At 40.5% G+C, this 17,433-nt stretch overlaps 1 protein-coding gene across 1 annotated transcript in view; it reads right to left on the reverse strand.

Moving 5' to 3' along the window:
* LOC118416112 (gamma-aminobutyric acid receptor subunit beta-3-like) overlaps positions 1-17,433 on the reverse strand; it is a 67,094-nt gene that overhangs the window by 7,843 nt on the left and 41,818 nt on the right. Inside the window, exon 5 of the mRNA XM_035821184.1 lies at positions 12,367-12,504. Within this exon, the coding sequence (XP_035677077.1) occupies positions 12,367-12,504 (138 nt within the window). The remainder of the gene's footprint in view (positions 1-12,366; positions 12,505-17,433) is intronic.

Consider the following 17,433-nt stretch of genomic DNA (forward strand, 5'->3'; position numbering starts at 1 on the left):
ATGAATTTGGAGAGATTCAACGCGACTATAGGTTTAGTTCGATTTGCACTGTATAGCTCATATCGCACTGAGTAACGTTAGTATATTTCATTTTGCACTGATGAAGGTGACAGACAGTCACCGAAACGTCTGCAGAAGAATAAAAAGAGGTTGTGAAACGAAGAAGACTGTTCGAGAGTGATGGAGAGTTTCACGATCCAACAGAATTGCCAACAACTCCTCATCAGGTCCCTAGCTCAATTATATAAGAATAGCCATTGAATCTTTGCAGCAAAAAATATATCTTGGGAATAGATGTTTCGAGAGATGTCATCCTTAATCCCACTTTTTAAACCTGAGTTCAATTTTAGGTACAGCTTCGGGAAGGGCAACACACATCACGCAAGTCGGTATCAACAGTTGTAACGTTGAGGCAAAGAGGGCTTTTATTTTGCTAACATTGTCATTAGTCCCTGTGTAGTTTGGACCATCACAAGAGTGTTGTACAGTTGGATGGATGTCTCACTTGTCGAACGTTAAGTGTGGTTAGAAACTGCGGAGCTGCAGTAAACTGGTTCCTACCAAGCCGGCTTGATCACGGGATCATCCCGATTGTCTCAGCACGTCCATCATGGCAGGGTTATCAGTTTTTTGTTACCGTGGAGAGCTCTTGAAGGGAAGGGTTGATGTATTGGTGTTATTACTGAGGATTAGGGAGAAGCATCCAAAGCTCCCGCACTTGAGGCTTTATTGACAACATGACAATTCGCTGCTATGCACTGAGCCCGATTGATAGATGTAGAAGATACACGTTATTCATCACCTAACAAGTCAGGAAAAACGCAACAATTTACAGCAATGTGGTATAATACAACTCTGTAACACTGTCAAGCGGACTTGGCCATTTCTCTTGTTTGCTATTTATCGTAATACGTTTATGCTTTCAAAAATTGTTAGGTGGGGCTATTTGTTTACGCAAATAATTCTACGTGCTGAGTGTTGACTATCAACCTTATAATTTCTGCTGACGTCCGCTAGATTTATACTAGCAGCATATATCATTCTTCTACACTAATATTTCAAAGTCTTCAAAAGTGCCCACAGTCATATTAGTCTTGAGGTTAAGGGAAAGATCACCTTCGTGGTGAAATCAAATAATGGTCCATACATTCATAAATCATCTTGTTGAAGTGAGGCATACTTGACTGCATATTTGACATGGCTATGTTTCATACCTTCGCATGCATGGTAACACTCAACCTATTTGAATAATTTCTGACGATTGATTGCACAGCGCATTTTATGCCAGCGCCCGACACACTTAAACACAGCATAGTGAAAATTTTCCCCAGTCTCCACCGCTCCGCTAGTGCTCTAGATGTTAGTCTGATTAATGGAATCAACACGCAGTTAGGGCGGCCAACCCTACGTGAAAAGTAATCTTCGCTCGCTCTTTAATCAGAAAGGCGTTTGTAGTTCCATCGGGGTCATTAGGCTGCCCTCCACTCGCTCTGCCGTGGGTGAGAATGGTAATTATCGCACTCCTTTGTGTAACAAGAGAGGAACTTTGTCAGTCTCGGCGGCTTTATGCCCAACTTTATCGAGGCCACTGCTCGGTTGCTGGTAATCCGCGCCTGCCGTTTACTGGGGCGTTATTAGCAGGAGAATTCGTGTTTTCTGGGAGAGTGTGAGAGAATTATGCTAGCCGATAACAGACTTACTTTGTAGATCAAATGACACGTGAGAAGAACACCAAATGATTAGATCGATGCGTGAGCACGGATGTGGACTTATCAATGCGGACTGGAAACAAATATTGTTGACGAAATAACACTTGGTAACACGTTTAATAAAACTGTGCTATGTTGTTCGTCGTGAATTTAAGGAATAAGGCACATGCATTCAGTGGTCAAATCAACAAGTTTCTGGATTAGCATGTCGTTATCGCTCATGTTAAACGTACTTTCCAACTCACAACTATTTCTTTGATTTTATTGGCACCTGTTAAACATACCATTCATTTTTCACAAATAGTTTATTTTATTGCAAGCTATAGCAAACCTTAAAAATCTATTTTATTCTTATCAGCATTCTATCCTAATTCATTCTGGCCTGAATTCATATTCGGTTATTTGGATTACATCATATTTTAATATAAGCGAAATGATTGACGTAAAATGAAGGAAAGTAATTTATGCCACGCATTTTTGGATGGATTGTTTAATTTTGCCAAAATAGTCACTTAAGATGTACCCAGGATATGCAAAGATTCTGTTTCAGTCATGTCTATTCCCTTATCAAAAGATAAAAAAACACCAGAAAATGCAATGAAGATCGATTATGCATCTCTTAATTTATAAGGTTACAAGTACTCCTGAAAAGAGGTTGAGAGTCATCACCTTCATTATCATCCTTTACATATATACTTTACCACTTATACCAGTAGATAACAGCTTATGTCCCGACAAGTTTTTTATGTGTCCCTGAATTCACTTAAATGCTGTAAATGCATTTACGTTCGCGGGTATTTAATTTCGCGGTAGCGGGAAAAGGGACTTTTCGCGTTGGTTTTGGTTCGCGGTAGAACCATGCACTGTAGTCTCTTACTGCCATGGAAAATGTTCGCGGTGGTTTTAAGTTCGCGATGAACCGGCCACCACGAAAACCGCGAACATTAGACCACCGCGAAAGTTTCTGCATTTACAGTATATAAATTAGCAGAAACATCAAAGTCCGTAGATGTACAGCACCGTTGAGTATGTGTTCATTGTGCCACTTCGTTGTGTAATCAGGCTGCATCCAGACCATGTCGCTGTGGAGTTAAGGTTTTTAATATGCATTCCGTGATGGAACATTAGGATCAGTCTGCTGTGACCTGACAGTAACGTAGGCACCAAGGCTGTCTTAAAGTGATTCCGAGAATAGACAAGGAAGACAAGCTTCTCTAAATCATAATACCTGGATAAACGAAATGCTCGGTTTTGAAAATCCCAATTTGAGGTTCGTTTAGTTCATAGAAAGAACTTCTTTATTTCGCCACATGCAACATAAGTTTTTACAACGCCTCAAAATAAACTTTAACAATCATCGATAAAGTCCGCACGTAAAGTAAATACAAATTCAATTTCTATCAAGTCAAATGCATCGTTTAGCTTGGGGTCATGCATACCGGATATCAAATTTCCAAGTTTTCTTGCTTGGTTGGTTGGTTGGTTGGTAAAAGGGAATACTCTGTCATCATTCTAACTAAAGCAAGAAAAAGCACACTAATACAAAGAAAATGGTTGTGTCCAAATGAAGAGTTGACGTCTGGCAGCTCTGGCGTATCGAACAAACAATCACTCAAGACATGGCAATAAGGCGGGGTGTTGTTGATTAATGGGGTGGGGGTGGGGTGGGGGCTGTCCGAGATGAAGTCATCCCGACCGTGAAGACATCATCCATCTTTGACGTCGAAGTAAGAGACCTGTGGTCTCAAGAAATCGCTGATAAAACTTGTGACAGCGTGAGTCAGAGTTATCCACGATGATGTTAAATGTAAATCTCGCACTCCGGACCATGCCAGGAGATCGGCCGGCGCAGCAGCAGAGATGTGTGTGTGTGCGTGCGTGCGTGTATGTGTGTGTGTGTTTGTGTGTGTGAGTGTGTGCGTGTGTGTGTGAGATAGATTATGTGTGTGTGATTCTGTGTGTGATTCTGTGTGTTTGTACTTATATGTGTGTGTATGTGTGTTTGTTTGTTTGGGAGTAAGGTATCTTACATCGTCTATTTTGCCATAGATGTTTGTGTGGGAGTGAGGTATCTTAAATCGTCCATTTCAACATAACTGTAATCTAAACGATTTTCATCTGCACAAAGTTAATCAATGAGAGATCCTATTGCCTGCTCATCGCCTCATAATAGAAGAGCTTCTTAGCTAGCAACAACAACCTGCTTTAATCAGGTTACGTGTAATTAGTTGTAACAAACTACCGGTAACACTCCAGTAGACAGCGCTTCATCATTGGGAGGTACAGTTGAGCGAATATTCTGCAGTAGCCAACAAAATGTGACATTACATATTGAAAATGACGATAGAGCTTTGTATGATTCCTTTTTACCCATCGGTTGTGAGAGGAGGCTAAATGATTGAGTAGTCATAGGTTATACCTAGACCACGTTTCTAATATAACTACGTCTCTTTCAGTAAAGTCGAAGGTGGTCTCAACCAACAACCACTAAAGGGACTTAAGAAAAGGAACATAAGCAAACCATTGTTCAACATTAAAAATTCGAGGTAAGCTAATTTTGGTGTTGTAAGACAGTGAAAGATCTTCAACATTAAAAGGCATGTTTGCCCAACAAGGACTAGTTTTTACTTTTCACAGTATTGATATTAAAATATCACAAATTCCAGGCTTTGAATTCTAGGCGAAATGCATGCATCGTGGAGACTATGAGAATTGTTGGAGGCTGCGAAAGACTCCTGGTTAGCAGAGCCAGATGTAATATTGGACTAGATATAACCCACGACTGCAGTTTCTTTGCTGCGCCACCGGTATTACTTTTCCTCTTTTCCTATCAGATCCGATGAATGATACTGCTATGTCTGCTTTATGATATTTATTACAGCAAGCCATTCAAAGTCGTATTAGGTCTCAAAATGAGATTTCTCGAGAAGAACCAAATTGAATGAAATAGGAACCGGATTCATGTTGGTGTTACTGTCACAATATAATGGAACCTTACAGACCATTAGGAAACGTATCACATATTACAAAATTGAGATAACATGCGCAGGGCGTTGAGCCATGTATAGCACGTTTTTCGGGTGACCAGTATACCGGCTAAATACCTATTTCTGTATCTTTTGTAGAAGATGGAGAGAAAAGTGCCAACAACACGAATCCCTGCTATATCACTCTCGCGGCAAAGAAATAGAGGGCAGTGCTGTAGCTATTCTTGTGCCATATCATGGAAATGAATCAACAATCCATAACACTTACGCCGTGTGGTGGTTCATGAGACTGACCTATTCATAATGGGTTTTTCTGACTCCCTTTTAAAGTCTTTCTTTAGAAAAAATGATGAGCCATCAGATGCATCATTGTGTACCAAGTACACTTAAATTCTCCTTCCACCGACTTAGATGTTGTCATGTCAGTGTCAGGTCGGCGCCAGAAAACTTGTGTCTGTGAGCCAAGGCGCCTGTCATTGCCCCTGCCGCTGCCGAGCTTATCGCCGTACCCACTTGCGCAGTCGTGGCGCGTTTTTTATCACTGTCAGGAACTCTTCACTTAAATGATGCACTGTTCATCTAGACTGTCATAATATGTTGTGTTGGCTCCATCATCTTAGCAAAGAAGAGCTTAGCCAGTTGTCGTCAGATCACCATGGCAGTTTTATTAATATGAATGGAATTACTGCAATTAAGCCGATCACTATATATTACAATATGGACGACGGCCAAAATATGATAGGACTTCTTGTAAAAAATTGTGGTCTGCTGGTGAGAGATCAGGCTTTTACGCAAAGTTTAGGTTATGAGAACACTTTTGGCATTCATACGTTCAGTTTAGGTCAACAACGTTCCATTTTTCTGTCTCTCTTCATATAAATGTATCCCTCTCTATAGGTTACTGTTTTACATTAAGAGACGCTACCAAATTGAAAATACATTGTACCTGCTCTCTCTGAGACCCCATGGGACCTATGCCTTCATCTCGTCGCTTGTTGGTGTTACTAGGTGTAAATGGGCTGTTTTGAGGCAATGAATTATTTGTATAAACAATGAATAGTCAAAACTCGAGAGCTAAGGAATCTTGCAGGATGCAAAGCACAGTGGAAAAATATGAAGGAAGACTGAAAGCAGCTACAGGACTTTCCAAAGATTATAGATGCAGAATCAGTGACCGATGATGATGAATAGAGTCCAAGGTCAGACGGGTGAACATAACGGAGGGTGGGAGGTCGTTGACCCCGCGCCTTATCCATCTAGATCTGTTGCAGCAGTTTGTGGTCTCCAGGGAGACATCTTCCAGGAAGCCGGAGCAACTTTGGTCATCAGAACGTTATCAGACTTCACAGGCCAGCGCTTCTCCGGTATCAAGATATTAGGACCAGAGATTGCAATTTCGTAACGGCCACACACGTACATAAATTCTGATTATTCGCGTGTGGGTTGAAGTGATCTCCCTGCTTGTCTATGTCTATAAAAAAACCGCTTTGACAGTCAAGGACCTCACAGCTTATGCATAAAGAAGTGCGTTGCCAGGCAGCGTTGGCTAGAGACAGCGCGCAGTCAAATACACAATAAATTCAACGTTGACTACATATGCCCTTGCTGCAATAAAATGCTCTGTTCAAGTCCGTATACGCTGATAAAGAAACAGTACGTTAATGAAAGCTAGATATCCGACGTAACAATGTTTACAGACGATTCGAATGTTATCAATGAACACAAATTATTAAATCTGCAAGTTCATTTTAGTGCCGCTGAAATAAAGTGCTAGATGCCACACGAAACGTTGGGGGGGGGGGGGGGTGTGTGAATAGAACCGTCTTTTGAGTGTAACAGGCAGAACGACGCAAATATCTCAAATTTGATATTGAATTAGCGTCTAGTGGCAACAGGCATGAATGAGTCGTGTCCTAATTCGGATGCAACACGTTCTGCTTGCCAAAAATGTTGTTTATTGACTTTAAAACTAAAACTTAGTGCTCTTGCTCTTGTAACACAGGAATATAAATGAACCACACTAACGTTTTGCGTCTGTACCTAGTAAAACTAATCAATCCCTCCAAACCGCCGTAAATTGTGCAGTAGCTAGCTCTGTAGTTGTACTTCATAAAGAGTATATTTGCATCCTTGGGTGAGCACAACATGTGCATAAAATAGATATTAATGACAATATCGGGGTTTTCCTTTTCAAGAAGCACAGCCAAACGCAAAGTAGTCGTGACTTTGCAATTGTAAAATTCTATCAAAAGCTAAACATGACCAATTTATTCTATTAAAAGCTACACACGACCAATTTAAATCTAATTTTACAGCCAAAATGAAACATTAGGATTATCGAAACGACAACATGATTATCACTGATTCCTTTTGACCGTTTGCAGCATTACATTTAACAGTATAAGGCCGGTGAGCTATGGTTTATGACTTAAGTATGTAATAAAGCACCGGCTTTGGTCACGAACCAAATAGGGTTGTTATACATGGGACATATGATGAAATTATTTCGTTACAGTAGAGAAAGTAAGCAGACCACTACGCCATAAATTTAAGTATTTCAGTACGCACTGCCAGTAGGAAGGCGCCACAGTTCCGGTATATATGTACCAGTTGTATTTGCAATCCTATGGGAAAATGGAAAATATAGGCTGTCATTATGTCAGGAATCAAAACTTCAGACCATGATAATTTCCCACAAAAGTGCTGTCTATCGAATTTATTTCCAGCAAATTCTATTCGAACGTTCTGCAAATTTACAGGAGGAGCGCGTTCATTGGTCCTTTTGACTTAAAGATTTAGCTGACGATCGTATACACTTTTTACGGGGGATGCCAAACATCCCGGGATAGATTTTTTTAAACTAACACTCTATGAAACTAATGTGATCATCATGAATATCGATGCATCACATATAAGAAATTAAAACAGTACAACTGTAATGGTGACGCCGCTACCCTACCCCACATATCGTGTCTGTGTTATCTGTGAGTAGACAGGAAATGAAGTTCTCTTCGGAACTTGTGGAGAAGAGAACTACAGAATATATGTACAAGGTGCGACCAGGTGTCTTCTGTTAGTTCATGACGTCACACTTTTGCACGTACAAAAGCTGAGCAACAGCGTCACCCAATATCTGAAAAAAATGGGCTGGGATGAATAGGTCAACAAACCCAGGACTCCTGCACCATACACGCAGCCAGGGCCTAGGACTTACCTCTGTAGAACAGATCTATCTCCAGGAACATGCTACAGTCATCACATCAGCTCTTGGCGACTCAAGCCTCAGAAGCAAAGCTAGATAGGGACGAAACTTTAAGCCACAAGTCTACTGGGAACTTTGATTCTAACAACGTTGTCAAAGAAACACGTACAGTAATGTCTAGTCTCAATCCAGAAGGCATTCAAGTAACCCTAGCAAAGCGAAGGAAAAGCTGTGTCAGAAGGTAAAAGCCCATCTTCGACAGTCAGAAGACAAGAAGATAAAGGAACACTACAGAGAACGCTTACAGAACAGGGGAACTGGATTGAACTGGTTGAACTTGAGAAGTCTGATACAAAATGGAGAAGCTCTCTGTGCAAAAGCCCTCGAGGCGTCTTTGAGTTTGCCCTGAGTGGCATGGTCAATTGGCTGCCTACAGGTTGTACTGGGTCCGGTGTAAAAAGGTGCTGTCTTCTAACTGCCCTCTATGCTAATAGTGCAATACTCAATAGTGTAATATACTAGTTTTGCCATCTTCTTGTTAAATATGTTTAAAGAATTTTAGAACAGTTTCCGCATGTGTTTTAGCAGTTCGACACTCACGTTTTGAACATGTATTACCTAGCACCCTCTGAATTCCCTATTTCCCACAGAAAGTTTTTTCCTGTGTCATTCATCTTGAATGTCCTTGTATGTCTGCCCAAGACAAATAAAGATGATTTTAAATCACAAGAAGTGAAAAGTCAGGTCTGCCATCAAATATCCCCAACAAAGGCTTTGAAATGTATTAAACACATCTTTCACGATTTCCCATTGTGAAATATAGATACAGGTGTCAACTGTTGCATCTCCGAGGTATAACATGCCTAGTGCCAGAAAAAAATAGCGGCTCCATACTAACCTACACCCCGCAGGCGCATAACGAGAAGTACACGTCAACTGTTAAGAAATGTTTAGAGACTTAGGCTACAGTTCCAGAAAACAAGTCGGGCACATTCCCAGCTCCTCATTTCGCCCCCCTCCCAATGTAATATCTTTTGTGTGTTCATCCGTGCAGCCACGTACTCAAGCTTATCTATACTTGCTAAGTACCTGATTGCATGACCGGGTCGTAATTTGCTCTCATCACACCAGTGAACCGCCGCTATGTATTCCCGTCTCGCGCCACTTTCGTGATATCTGCCTGTCCAAAATCCAATTTCTATCTTGTCTGACCCGGCAGCAGTTGGGGTTATTCGGTTTGAGAAGCTCTTACCAGACTTTGTTTAACTCCACTTTCTTAAGAAACGTTACTCTTCAAACCACACCGATCTCCACGACAGCGGATAATTGAGGTCCTGGAGGTTAGGTGGGTTCGTAGAGGAGAGTAAAACAATAATGGTTCCGGCTTATTAGGTCAGAGAGGGGGGTTAAACCCGTGATTGAGCTGCTTTCAGCGAATCATAATGCAGCCACTCTTTCCCGGCATTGCCAATCAACTCTGCCATACAAAACGCGAAGCTGGAGCTTTTTTTTGTTATTCAAATGTAGAGACAAATGCAGACATAGCGATGACGCACTCAAGAACAAACGCTCTTATATTGGCGCCATCACTAGTCATATATACAAATTCATAAGGTATAAAATAGCGTGTAGAGATGTAAAGAATTATGCAGGACAAGATAATAAAGGACAAAATACAAGAAACTGAATTGATAGCGCAAAGCTGGAGCATTCGCAGATGTTGGATCTGTTTTCTGTTATCTTAAATTAAAATAATCATTTTAGGTCTTTATTGATACGGCATACTATTTAAAATTGCCTAATACATTTTATTTATTAGATATAAGTTAACTCTATCTGATTTTATAACTCTATCTGATTTTACTTGAGCAGCGCAATTATTGTACGATGACCTAGACAAGTTAGTTATTGTTGAACATGGGTGACAATACCCTGCCATGAGAGTGAGAAGGTGTGCATTGAGAATTTTTTTTCCAGTTTGCAAAAATGATAGTCACTCCTTGGCTCATCGCAACAGCAATCATGTATATTAAATCACTGTGCAATGTATTTTTGTGTACACTATCGAGGTGTTATCATATACACTCACATTTACACATACGAGGATGGCTTCTAAAACGTGACTCATCAATAGTATCATCCCTGACTCCCTGCAGTATTTACCAATAGCTCTATTTGATACTTTACCAAGGCAATATTCCCAATCGAATAAATGCATAGCCAGATATTAGTGCATATTAACATGTATTTCCTAATCATTGCCGGCTCTTCACCAAGTTAGCATTATGAAGCTACCTCTGATAACCTACCGTAAAACTTCAGTAAGCGGTGATATGAAGCGTATTTAGGTCAAGATGTCTTTGCAGATATTTCGTAATGTGTGCTAATGAATACCCTTTTTTTAATGATTAATCACTGACAAAATGAGCAATTCGTATAAACTATATAATCCAAATATCATGCTTTTCCAATGTGCAGGTACAATGGCAGAGTGGGTAGAGTGTTCGCTCTGCATTCGGTCGGTCATGAGTTCAATCCTTCACCAACCACCCCACCGCATCCATACGTATACCAAAGAGCTTAAAAATGGCACATGCTGCTTTCTTTGCTTCGCACTCAGCACTAATAAAGAAGGGTGTAGGAATTAAAACACTATTGAGGAAGAGTTTGGGGGTTAAAAACACGTGTTGTCCGGGGGCTACATAAATTGAAACAGGCGCTACCCCTAGGCATCTACTGCAAATGCAACTTTAACTTTTACCACGCTTACAATCGCTACAAGTTCCACGCTTTCAAACGATTAATTATATTTCATCAGCAGCTGTAAAGTTTGGTCACGTAACGACGGCAATGTTGTAATGTTGATAATTCAGGATGAGTGCCTTTGGGTTTATGTATCCATGTGATAGCAAAGCAAAGAAGAAATGCATATCCACGGCACTAATATTTGATGACTAACTAATGTGTGTTTTGAATGCGAATGCTTGTATAATTCTACATGTTAGTCTACTAGTAGATGTTATTGTCACCAGACTTATTTTACCAACTATGGGAATTGAATACTCATATCTGTTACACTGATAATTGATCTACACAAGCATCACCGGACTGTTGCAACATAGCCTGAGGACTTCCAGTAATCGTCTATTTTTGCCCTCCCTCTCAAAAAAAGAAGCATCAACAATAAAACTACTGCAATATTTTCAGGACACGCCCTTCAGGCATAGTTATACTAAGCTACTGCAATATTTTCAAGCTATTGCAATATTTACAGAACATGCCCTTCGGACATAGTCATGACTTGACATGATGCTGACATGATATGTACAGACTTCTGGCTTACGTTCATGTTTACCTGCTAATTACGTCTGAGATTTTAATTTCCACACGATATGTACAGAAAAAAAGAACGTTCTTGGTGGGAGACTATGTTGGCACCAAATCCGTAGTATTTTTTTGGTACACAATTTAGAGATTAGCCGAAGACGCTCGGTGCGAGACACCGTCAGTAAAAGTCGTGTAAAGTGACTTTCTCAAGGGTACAGCGTCGGGACATGGTGGGTATCGAACTTGGGACCCTTTCGATTCCGAGCCGAACGCTCTACCAGTTACGCCAAACTAACGCCACTCATGCCACACTAACGATATGGGCAGATGTTGTGGACAATGATGAAACCAAGAGAACTTATTGACACAAAGTAGAGTTCTGTATAATATAATTGCAAATTGGTCCTATGGAGTAAGTTTTTTTTGGAGCTCATGTGAGAATAATTTCATAAGCTTATTGCACTATAAATATTTATATAAAATCTGGTGTGTTTGAATATATAATATCTTTATTGTACGTTCAAGCCCAAAGGCTAATTGCAAAAATGAAACAAAGACGAGATTTATACATACATCTACAGGAAACATAATGCCTTCTAAATTTCCCTTTTCTTAAGCTATTTCATGGGTCTGACTTCTTTTCCGTATGCAGTGGGAAATGATCATTTTAGATTAAATCTGTATAGGAAATATCGAAATAGCAAATGATTATCCACGGGGAGCGAAAACCCTGTGCATGGGCAAATGCAGGAACAGATCCCAGCGTTGTTTCATATTAGCAGAACTACTGCTGCGGTGGACTGAACACCAAGGATTCATTCCTTAAAGATCAATGTGTGTTTGATCTACACATATTATTATATTCATACTTTTTTATATACAACGGACAAATCAGGCCTAAGCTAGCAATAGAAGGGGAAGATTCTGTTGCGGTATCTTCGGTATTGCTTACAGGTTTGTCAACTTGTCAAAATGTCATACAGATTGTAACCTCGAGGCTGAATTGGTGTAATAACATCACATTTTGAGTAAAATAAAGCAAGTAAAATTACTAACACATTGATTAACAACTGTACTTAAAAAATACTAGTTTAGAGTAAATAGTTGTATTGTGTTGTGTTGTGTTGTGTCGTGTTCTTACCTGTTTCGTATTTGACAAGTTTGGCGACCGTGTTATAATCTCCGACGGTGAACTGGGAGAGGTCCAGCCGGCCCAGCCCGGTCACGGAGGCGTTCCCAGCTTTCCAACCCAACTCCAATTCCTCGTCGGTATAGCCATCTGAAACACAGCCAAGACACAGCATGAGTTTCTGTGCATCTTTTCTATGCCGGTTTATTATGTTTATTAGACACTCCCAGTCAGTCGAGAAAACAGCATAAGGCCTTATAGCAAGTTTCTATGCATCTTTGCTATATCGTACTATCTAAAACACAGCGAGGGAACAACATAAGTCCTTTCAGTAAGTTTATAGTTCTATGCATTTTTGCTATACCGTGCCACCTGCAACTGTGAGAAAACAACACATGTCCTTTCAGCAATTTCCTCTGTATCTTTACTATACCGTGTAATTACGTTTATTAGAAACGCACGGTCAGTATAGCCATCTGAAACAGCGAGGAGACAACATGAGTCATTTCAGCACGATTATATGCACTTTTGTATACATTGTATTTATGTTTATTAGAAACGCAGTCAGTAAGGCCATCTGAAACACAGCGAAGAAACAGTCTAGGTCCTTTCCACAAGTTTCTATGCATCTTTGCTATATCGTGTAAGCATTCATTATGACTAGAAACGCACAGCCAAAACAGCCATCTAAATCAGCGAGAAAACTACATATGTCATGTTGGCTGTTTTCTCTGCAACATCCGAATACTTTGTAGTTCTATACATAGATACAAACTCAGATTTCACAGTAAATTTTTTTTTCCTCGGCGGGAAAGCCCTCTGAAACGAAGAGAGTAAAGGACATAAGTCCTGTCGACTGTTTTGTCTGTAACCTTCCAATACTTTGTAGTTTTGAGGGTCCGAGGGTCGAAGACAGATAATAATTCACACTGTGTGTCAAGTGCATTTTCCAAGGGCACACAATCGGTGACGATGGTCATCGGAACCCGGGACCAATTGGTTCTAAACCGGGCACTGTGTCATTGAGCCACACGACCCCCCCCCCCCCCATATAACGTCCCCCCATCTTCCCAATACTCTGTATAAGTAGAAACAAGTATCAAGGCCACAGCTACACGTCTGCATAAAACGACATAAGTGATACATAGATAGGTTCAGCAGTGTACGCCAAACTTCTTTCCATATCCCTCCGATATTCAGTAGTACGAGCAGCTGAACGTTTAATGACCAATTTAAGGCTTATATTAAAGTTAATAAGGTCCATTTAATGTGCCCGGTAGGCAATATTCGGTTGCTCAGTAATAGGGGGTGTAAGACTTTCCACATTCCCCTATTAAACATGGCGTGCCAAATCGCTTTGTGGAAAATTGCGATTCGCCCGTTAATGTAAAACACTAAGAAATTGCGATTCGCCTGTTAATGTAAAACACTGAGAAAGGGCACCCAGTAGGTATTTAATAGCCCCACATCGACCACTTGTTTTGCTTTATGGGCGATTTTACCTCCCTACCACGTGTTTTGGTACGGGGGAATGGGGACAGGGGAGATTTTAGGTCACCCTTTCCCATTATATATATGTGTGGTGTAATATAACATAAACAGTTATCTCGTAATGCATAAATAACGGTGTTATCCCCTGTACTATGTATGCCGTGAGACTGGAAGGGAACTTACCGATAACTATCTAAGCATTTTGGTAAAAGCTATTTGGCTGCCACTAAAGGTTCTATATCATGTGAGCTAAAGGCGTGGTATGACAAAACACTCCGTTGGCAGATATCAAAGAAGTTAGGAAGGAACTTTCAAACAGATTTTGGTAGATGGTTTGGAAAGTGATTGCTTTTCCCTGCGGTACCGAATTGGATTTACTTTTTTATACAACAGCTTTCCTTCCAGCACAGACTATTACAGTAAGCCCAGAGACTTTAGAATCACCTCAGGATAACCAATAGTAGAATAAAAAGGGGATTAGGTGCCATTTTGTTGGCAACCGTAATCCCTTGAGTGCAATCCAATCTGGATCAATGTGCCTTAGAATGCACTTAGAACTAAACAAATGATGTTGACCAGGCGTGGCCTTTACTACGGGATGTCACGTCCTGTACGCCGGAGCAGTAATTCTCGTTCGGCTCGCATTAACCGGCGGGGTCGAGTTTAGAGGACATCAAGACGGCCAATCTAAGTAATGAGTCGTCGGTCGAACAGGAAAGACACGGTAAGGTAAGCGTACTGACAGGAGCTGCCTTCTGTCGGTTAGGAACAATCCTAAGTCATTACTCTGGATCAAGCGCGTGGACAGTCAATCAGTCCAAGCTCTCCATTCCTCTCCTCTTTAGAAGGAGGGATTGACCTATCAAGCCTGTTGCAAATTAGTACTTTTAGAGACAAAGACGTCTTGAACGCACAAATCTTGTAGAGCATCGTCCTGACGAAGCAGTCACAAACCACATGAAAACAGTCCCATCCAGGTATACAAAGACGTTTTCCTACCCTGAACAACCTTCTGTCCTCATGGAGTCTTTCCTTCCGTCCCTTGTGTTGCCACTGAGTTCACTTTATCACAAAATGTGTTGCCACTGAGTCCAGGTTTGGTTCATCACAAAATGGTTCAAAGTTCGCTCGTTCATCGACCCTAAGCTGAAGCTTTTCCTCCTGCCATAAAACTTTAGTCTTCTGCATCATCAAAAAACAATTGGGAAGACTGATTGTACCTCTTAAAACGTCTGTGATTTCCACGGCAGGCTCATTACCTAATGAAACGTATCAATAACGCATACACGCTTGTGAGCACCACATGCAGATCAACAATCTGATTCTTAATTACTCTTTACGACAATACTATCGTCACATTGTCTCGCCTTAGAAATGATCATATTTTTTTTACTTTCAAAATAAGGGATACATGAATAGATAAAATGATCGTATCGATATGTCTACAAAGTAACGCGCCTGTTTTTTATGTGTTGTGATGAAATCACTGTGTAAACCAGACAAGCCTCATGTCTAGCACTTTGCTGCAACTGAGTTGCCCACTGTAATATTTCTTTCGATGGCATCCCTACTCTTGGGTAATGCGCCTGTTTTGGTGTGATAATTTTATGAGATCACTTCTACATTACACAAGCCTATCAGCTAACCTTATATCAGTATTCATATTGTAAGCCGACAAGTAAAGTATGTTGGGATGCTGATGTGATGTTTCTTTCATGGATTAAAGCATTTAATATATTAGAAGATTGCGTAAAACAAACAAGTCCAATGTTTAATCCTAACATTTTGCTGCAACTGAGTTGCCCACCGAAACATTTATTTTGATGGCATCTCGACTCTTGTGTCTGTTCATTTCGTTGTGATTTTGTAACAGTGTGCCCAGTAAAACAGTTACTTTACACAGCATTGTGCGAACATTGACCCCATATGAAACGTGAATTGTTTTGGACAGTAGTACATTTTCTTGATGTGAAATGAAAGCACAAAGGTCACCGTTTCGTCCCCTACTTTTAAAAGCAGCTTTGGGGTAGCGCAAGGTCAGATAAGGGCAAAGGCAAACGAACCCACCAGTGTTTGTAAAAGGGGAGGCGTGTACTCTACCCTTTAGGGAATTCATGGGTCAAATGTAAGTGTTGAACCGTAGGTATCCAGATCTATCATTTCTCTCGAGCTGTCTGGATGAAACGGTCCATTGTGTTACTCTTCACCACAAGCCCGTGGCAACCTGACTCATTGTGACCACCGATCCGTGATTGACGACAGGGTCTGGCAGGTCAGTCCTAACAAACGATGCAGACGGCTTTTGAAGGCTTATTGTTGGATAATTACCTCCGTATAGTGCCTGGCATGCCTGCAGAACTCACTGATGGGTGTTGGTCGGCTCCATGTCTTAATCCTGCGTCGTTCTGCCTTCCAGGAAAATCGGTACCCTTCTTATAAATCATAGGTAATTAACGCTAAGCACCTGTTACAGACCGTTCTTCATGTCTCAGCTTGTTGTAATTAACACCCCATTTGAATTATTATTATTCTCTTTGCAACACATTAGACATGCGAAGAGAAAATAGATGCTTCACTCTACGAAATAGAGTCTAGAAAAGTTTTAAATGAACCATCATGATCTATATGTTGAGTATCTTCTGCCCGAGTGACAACCATATGGTTAAATTTGTTCTTATCTCTTACTTGCGGTGTCGCTAATGCGATGTTGCTTTTTGGATTTTTGTTCTCTAATTTAGTTATCCTTTAGACATAAAAAAGGAGTACGTTTGGCACTAGAGCTTCTCACTGATGGGTGTTGGTTAATCCTGTATCGTTCTGCCCACGGACGCTTTCAGGAAAATTGATAGCCTTCTTATAAATCACCGGTAATTAACACCTAACACTTGTTACAGATCATTTTTCATGTCTCAGCTTTCTGCACATGTCGTATTCAACACCTAATTTGAATGATATTGACTTACATGTAATCTTTACAACAAATAAGATGAAACAAGTACAAGTAATTAGGGTATTAAAAAAAGAAAAAGAAAAAAATACGTATCTGGATATTTTGCAAGATACATGCACAACTCTGCTGAATGGAAAAGTCACGAAAGAAACATCATGATCTAAATGAGTATTTTCTGCAAGAGTATCAGGTATGACTGGTCAAATCCTTTCCACCCTTTGCTTGCAGGGTTGCTGTTGTGATGTTGTCTTGGGGTATTTTTTTTTTCATTCTCTAATTTGTTTGTCCGTTTAGCCATCAAAAATGGAATGAGTTTGACACTAGAGTCAGAAGAAGCCATGACTTTCAGACATCCCATAAACTCATCACTAACGTTCATAATGATTTGGGCTAAAACATTTTACAAGAGAAATATTATCACAATAAGGAAGGGGTGTACAATCGGTGCCACTGTCCTGTATCGTATCAGGTGAGACAGACACTTAGAAATGGATACGGGATCACCGGCAGCTGATGAAAACAAAGGCTCACTTTGCAACAACGTTCTCCAATTACTACTGCTCTCAACTTCAAGCAGCAGTTATGGAAGGCAAATAGATCAATAAATGGTGAGACCAAACTTTACGTGGAAATACAGT

The sequence above is a fragment of the Branchiostoma floridae genome, chromosome 5 (genome assembly GCF_000003815.2).
Source record: "Branchiostoma floridae strain S238N-H82 chromosome 5, Bfl_VNyyK, whole genome shotgun sequence".
Lineage (NCBI taxonomy): Eukaryota > Metazoa > Chordata > Leptocardii > Amphioxiformes > Branchiostomatidae > Branchiostoma > Branchiostoma floridae.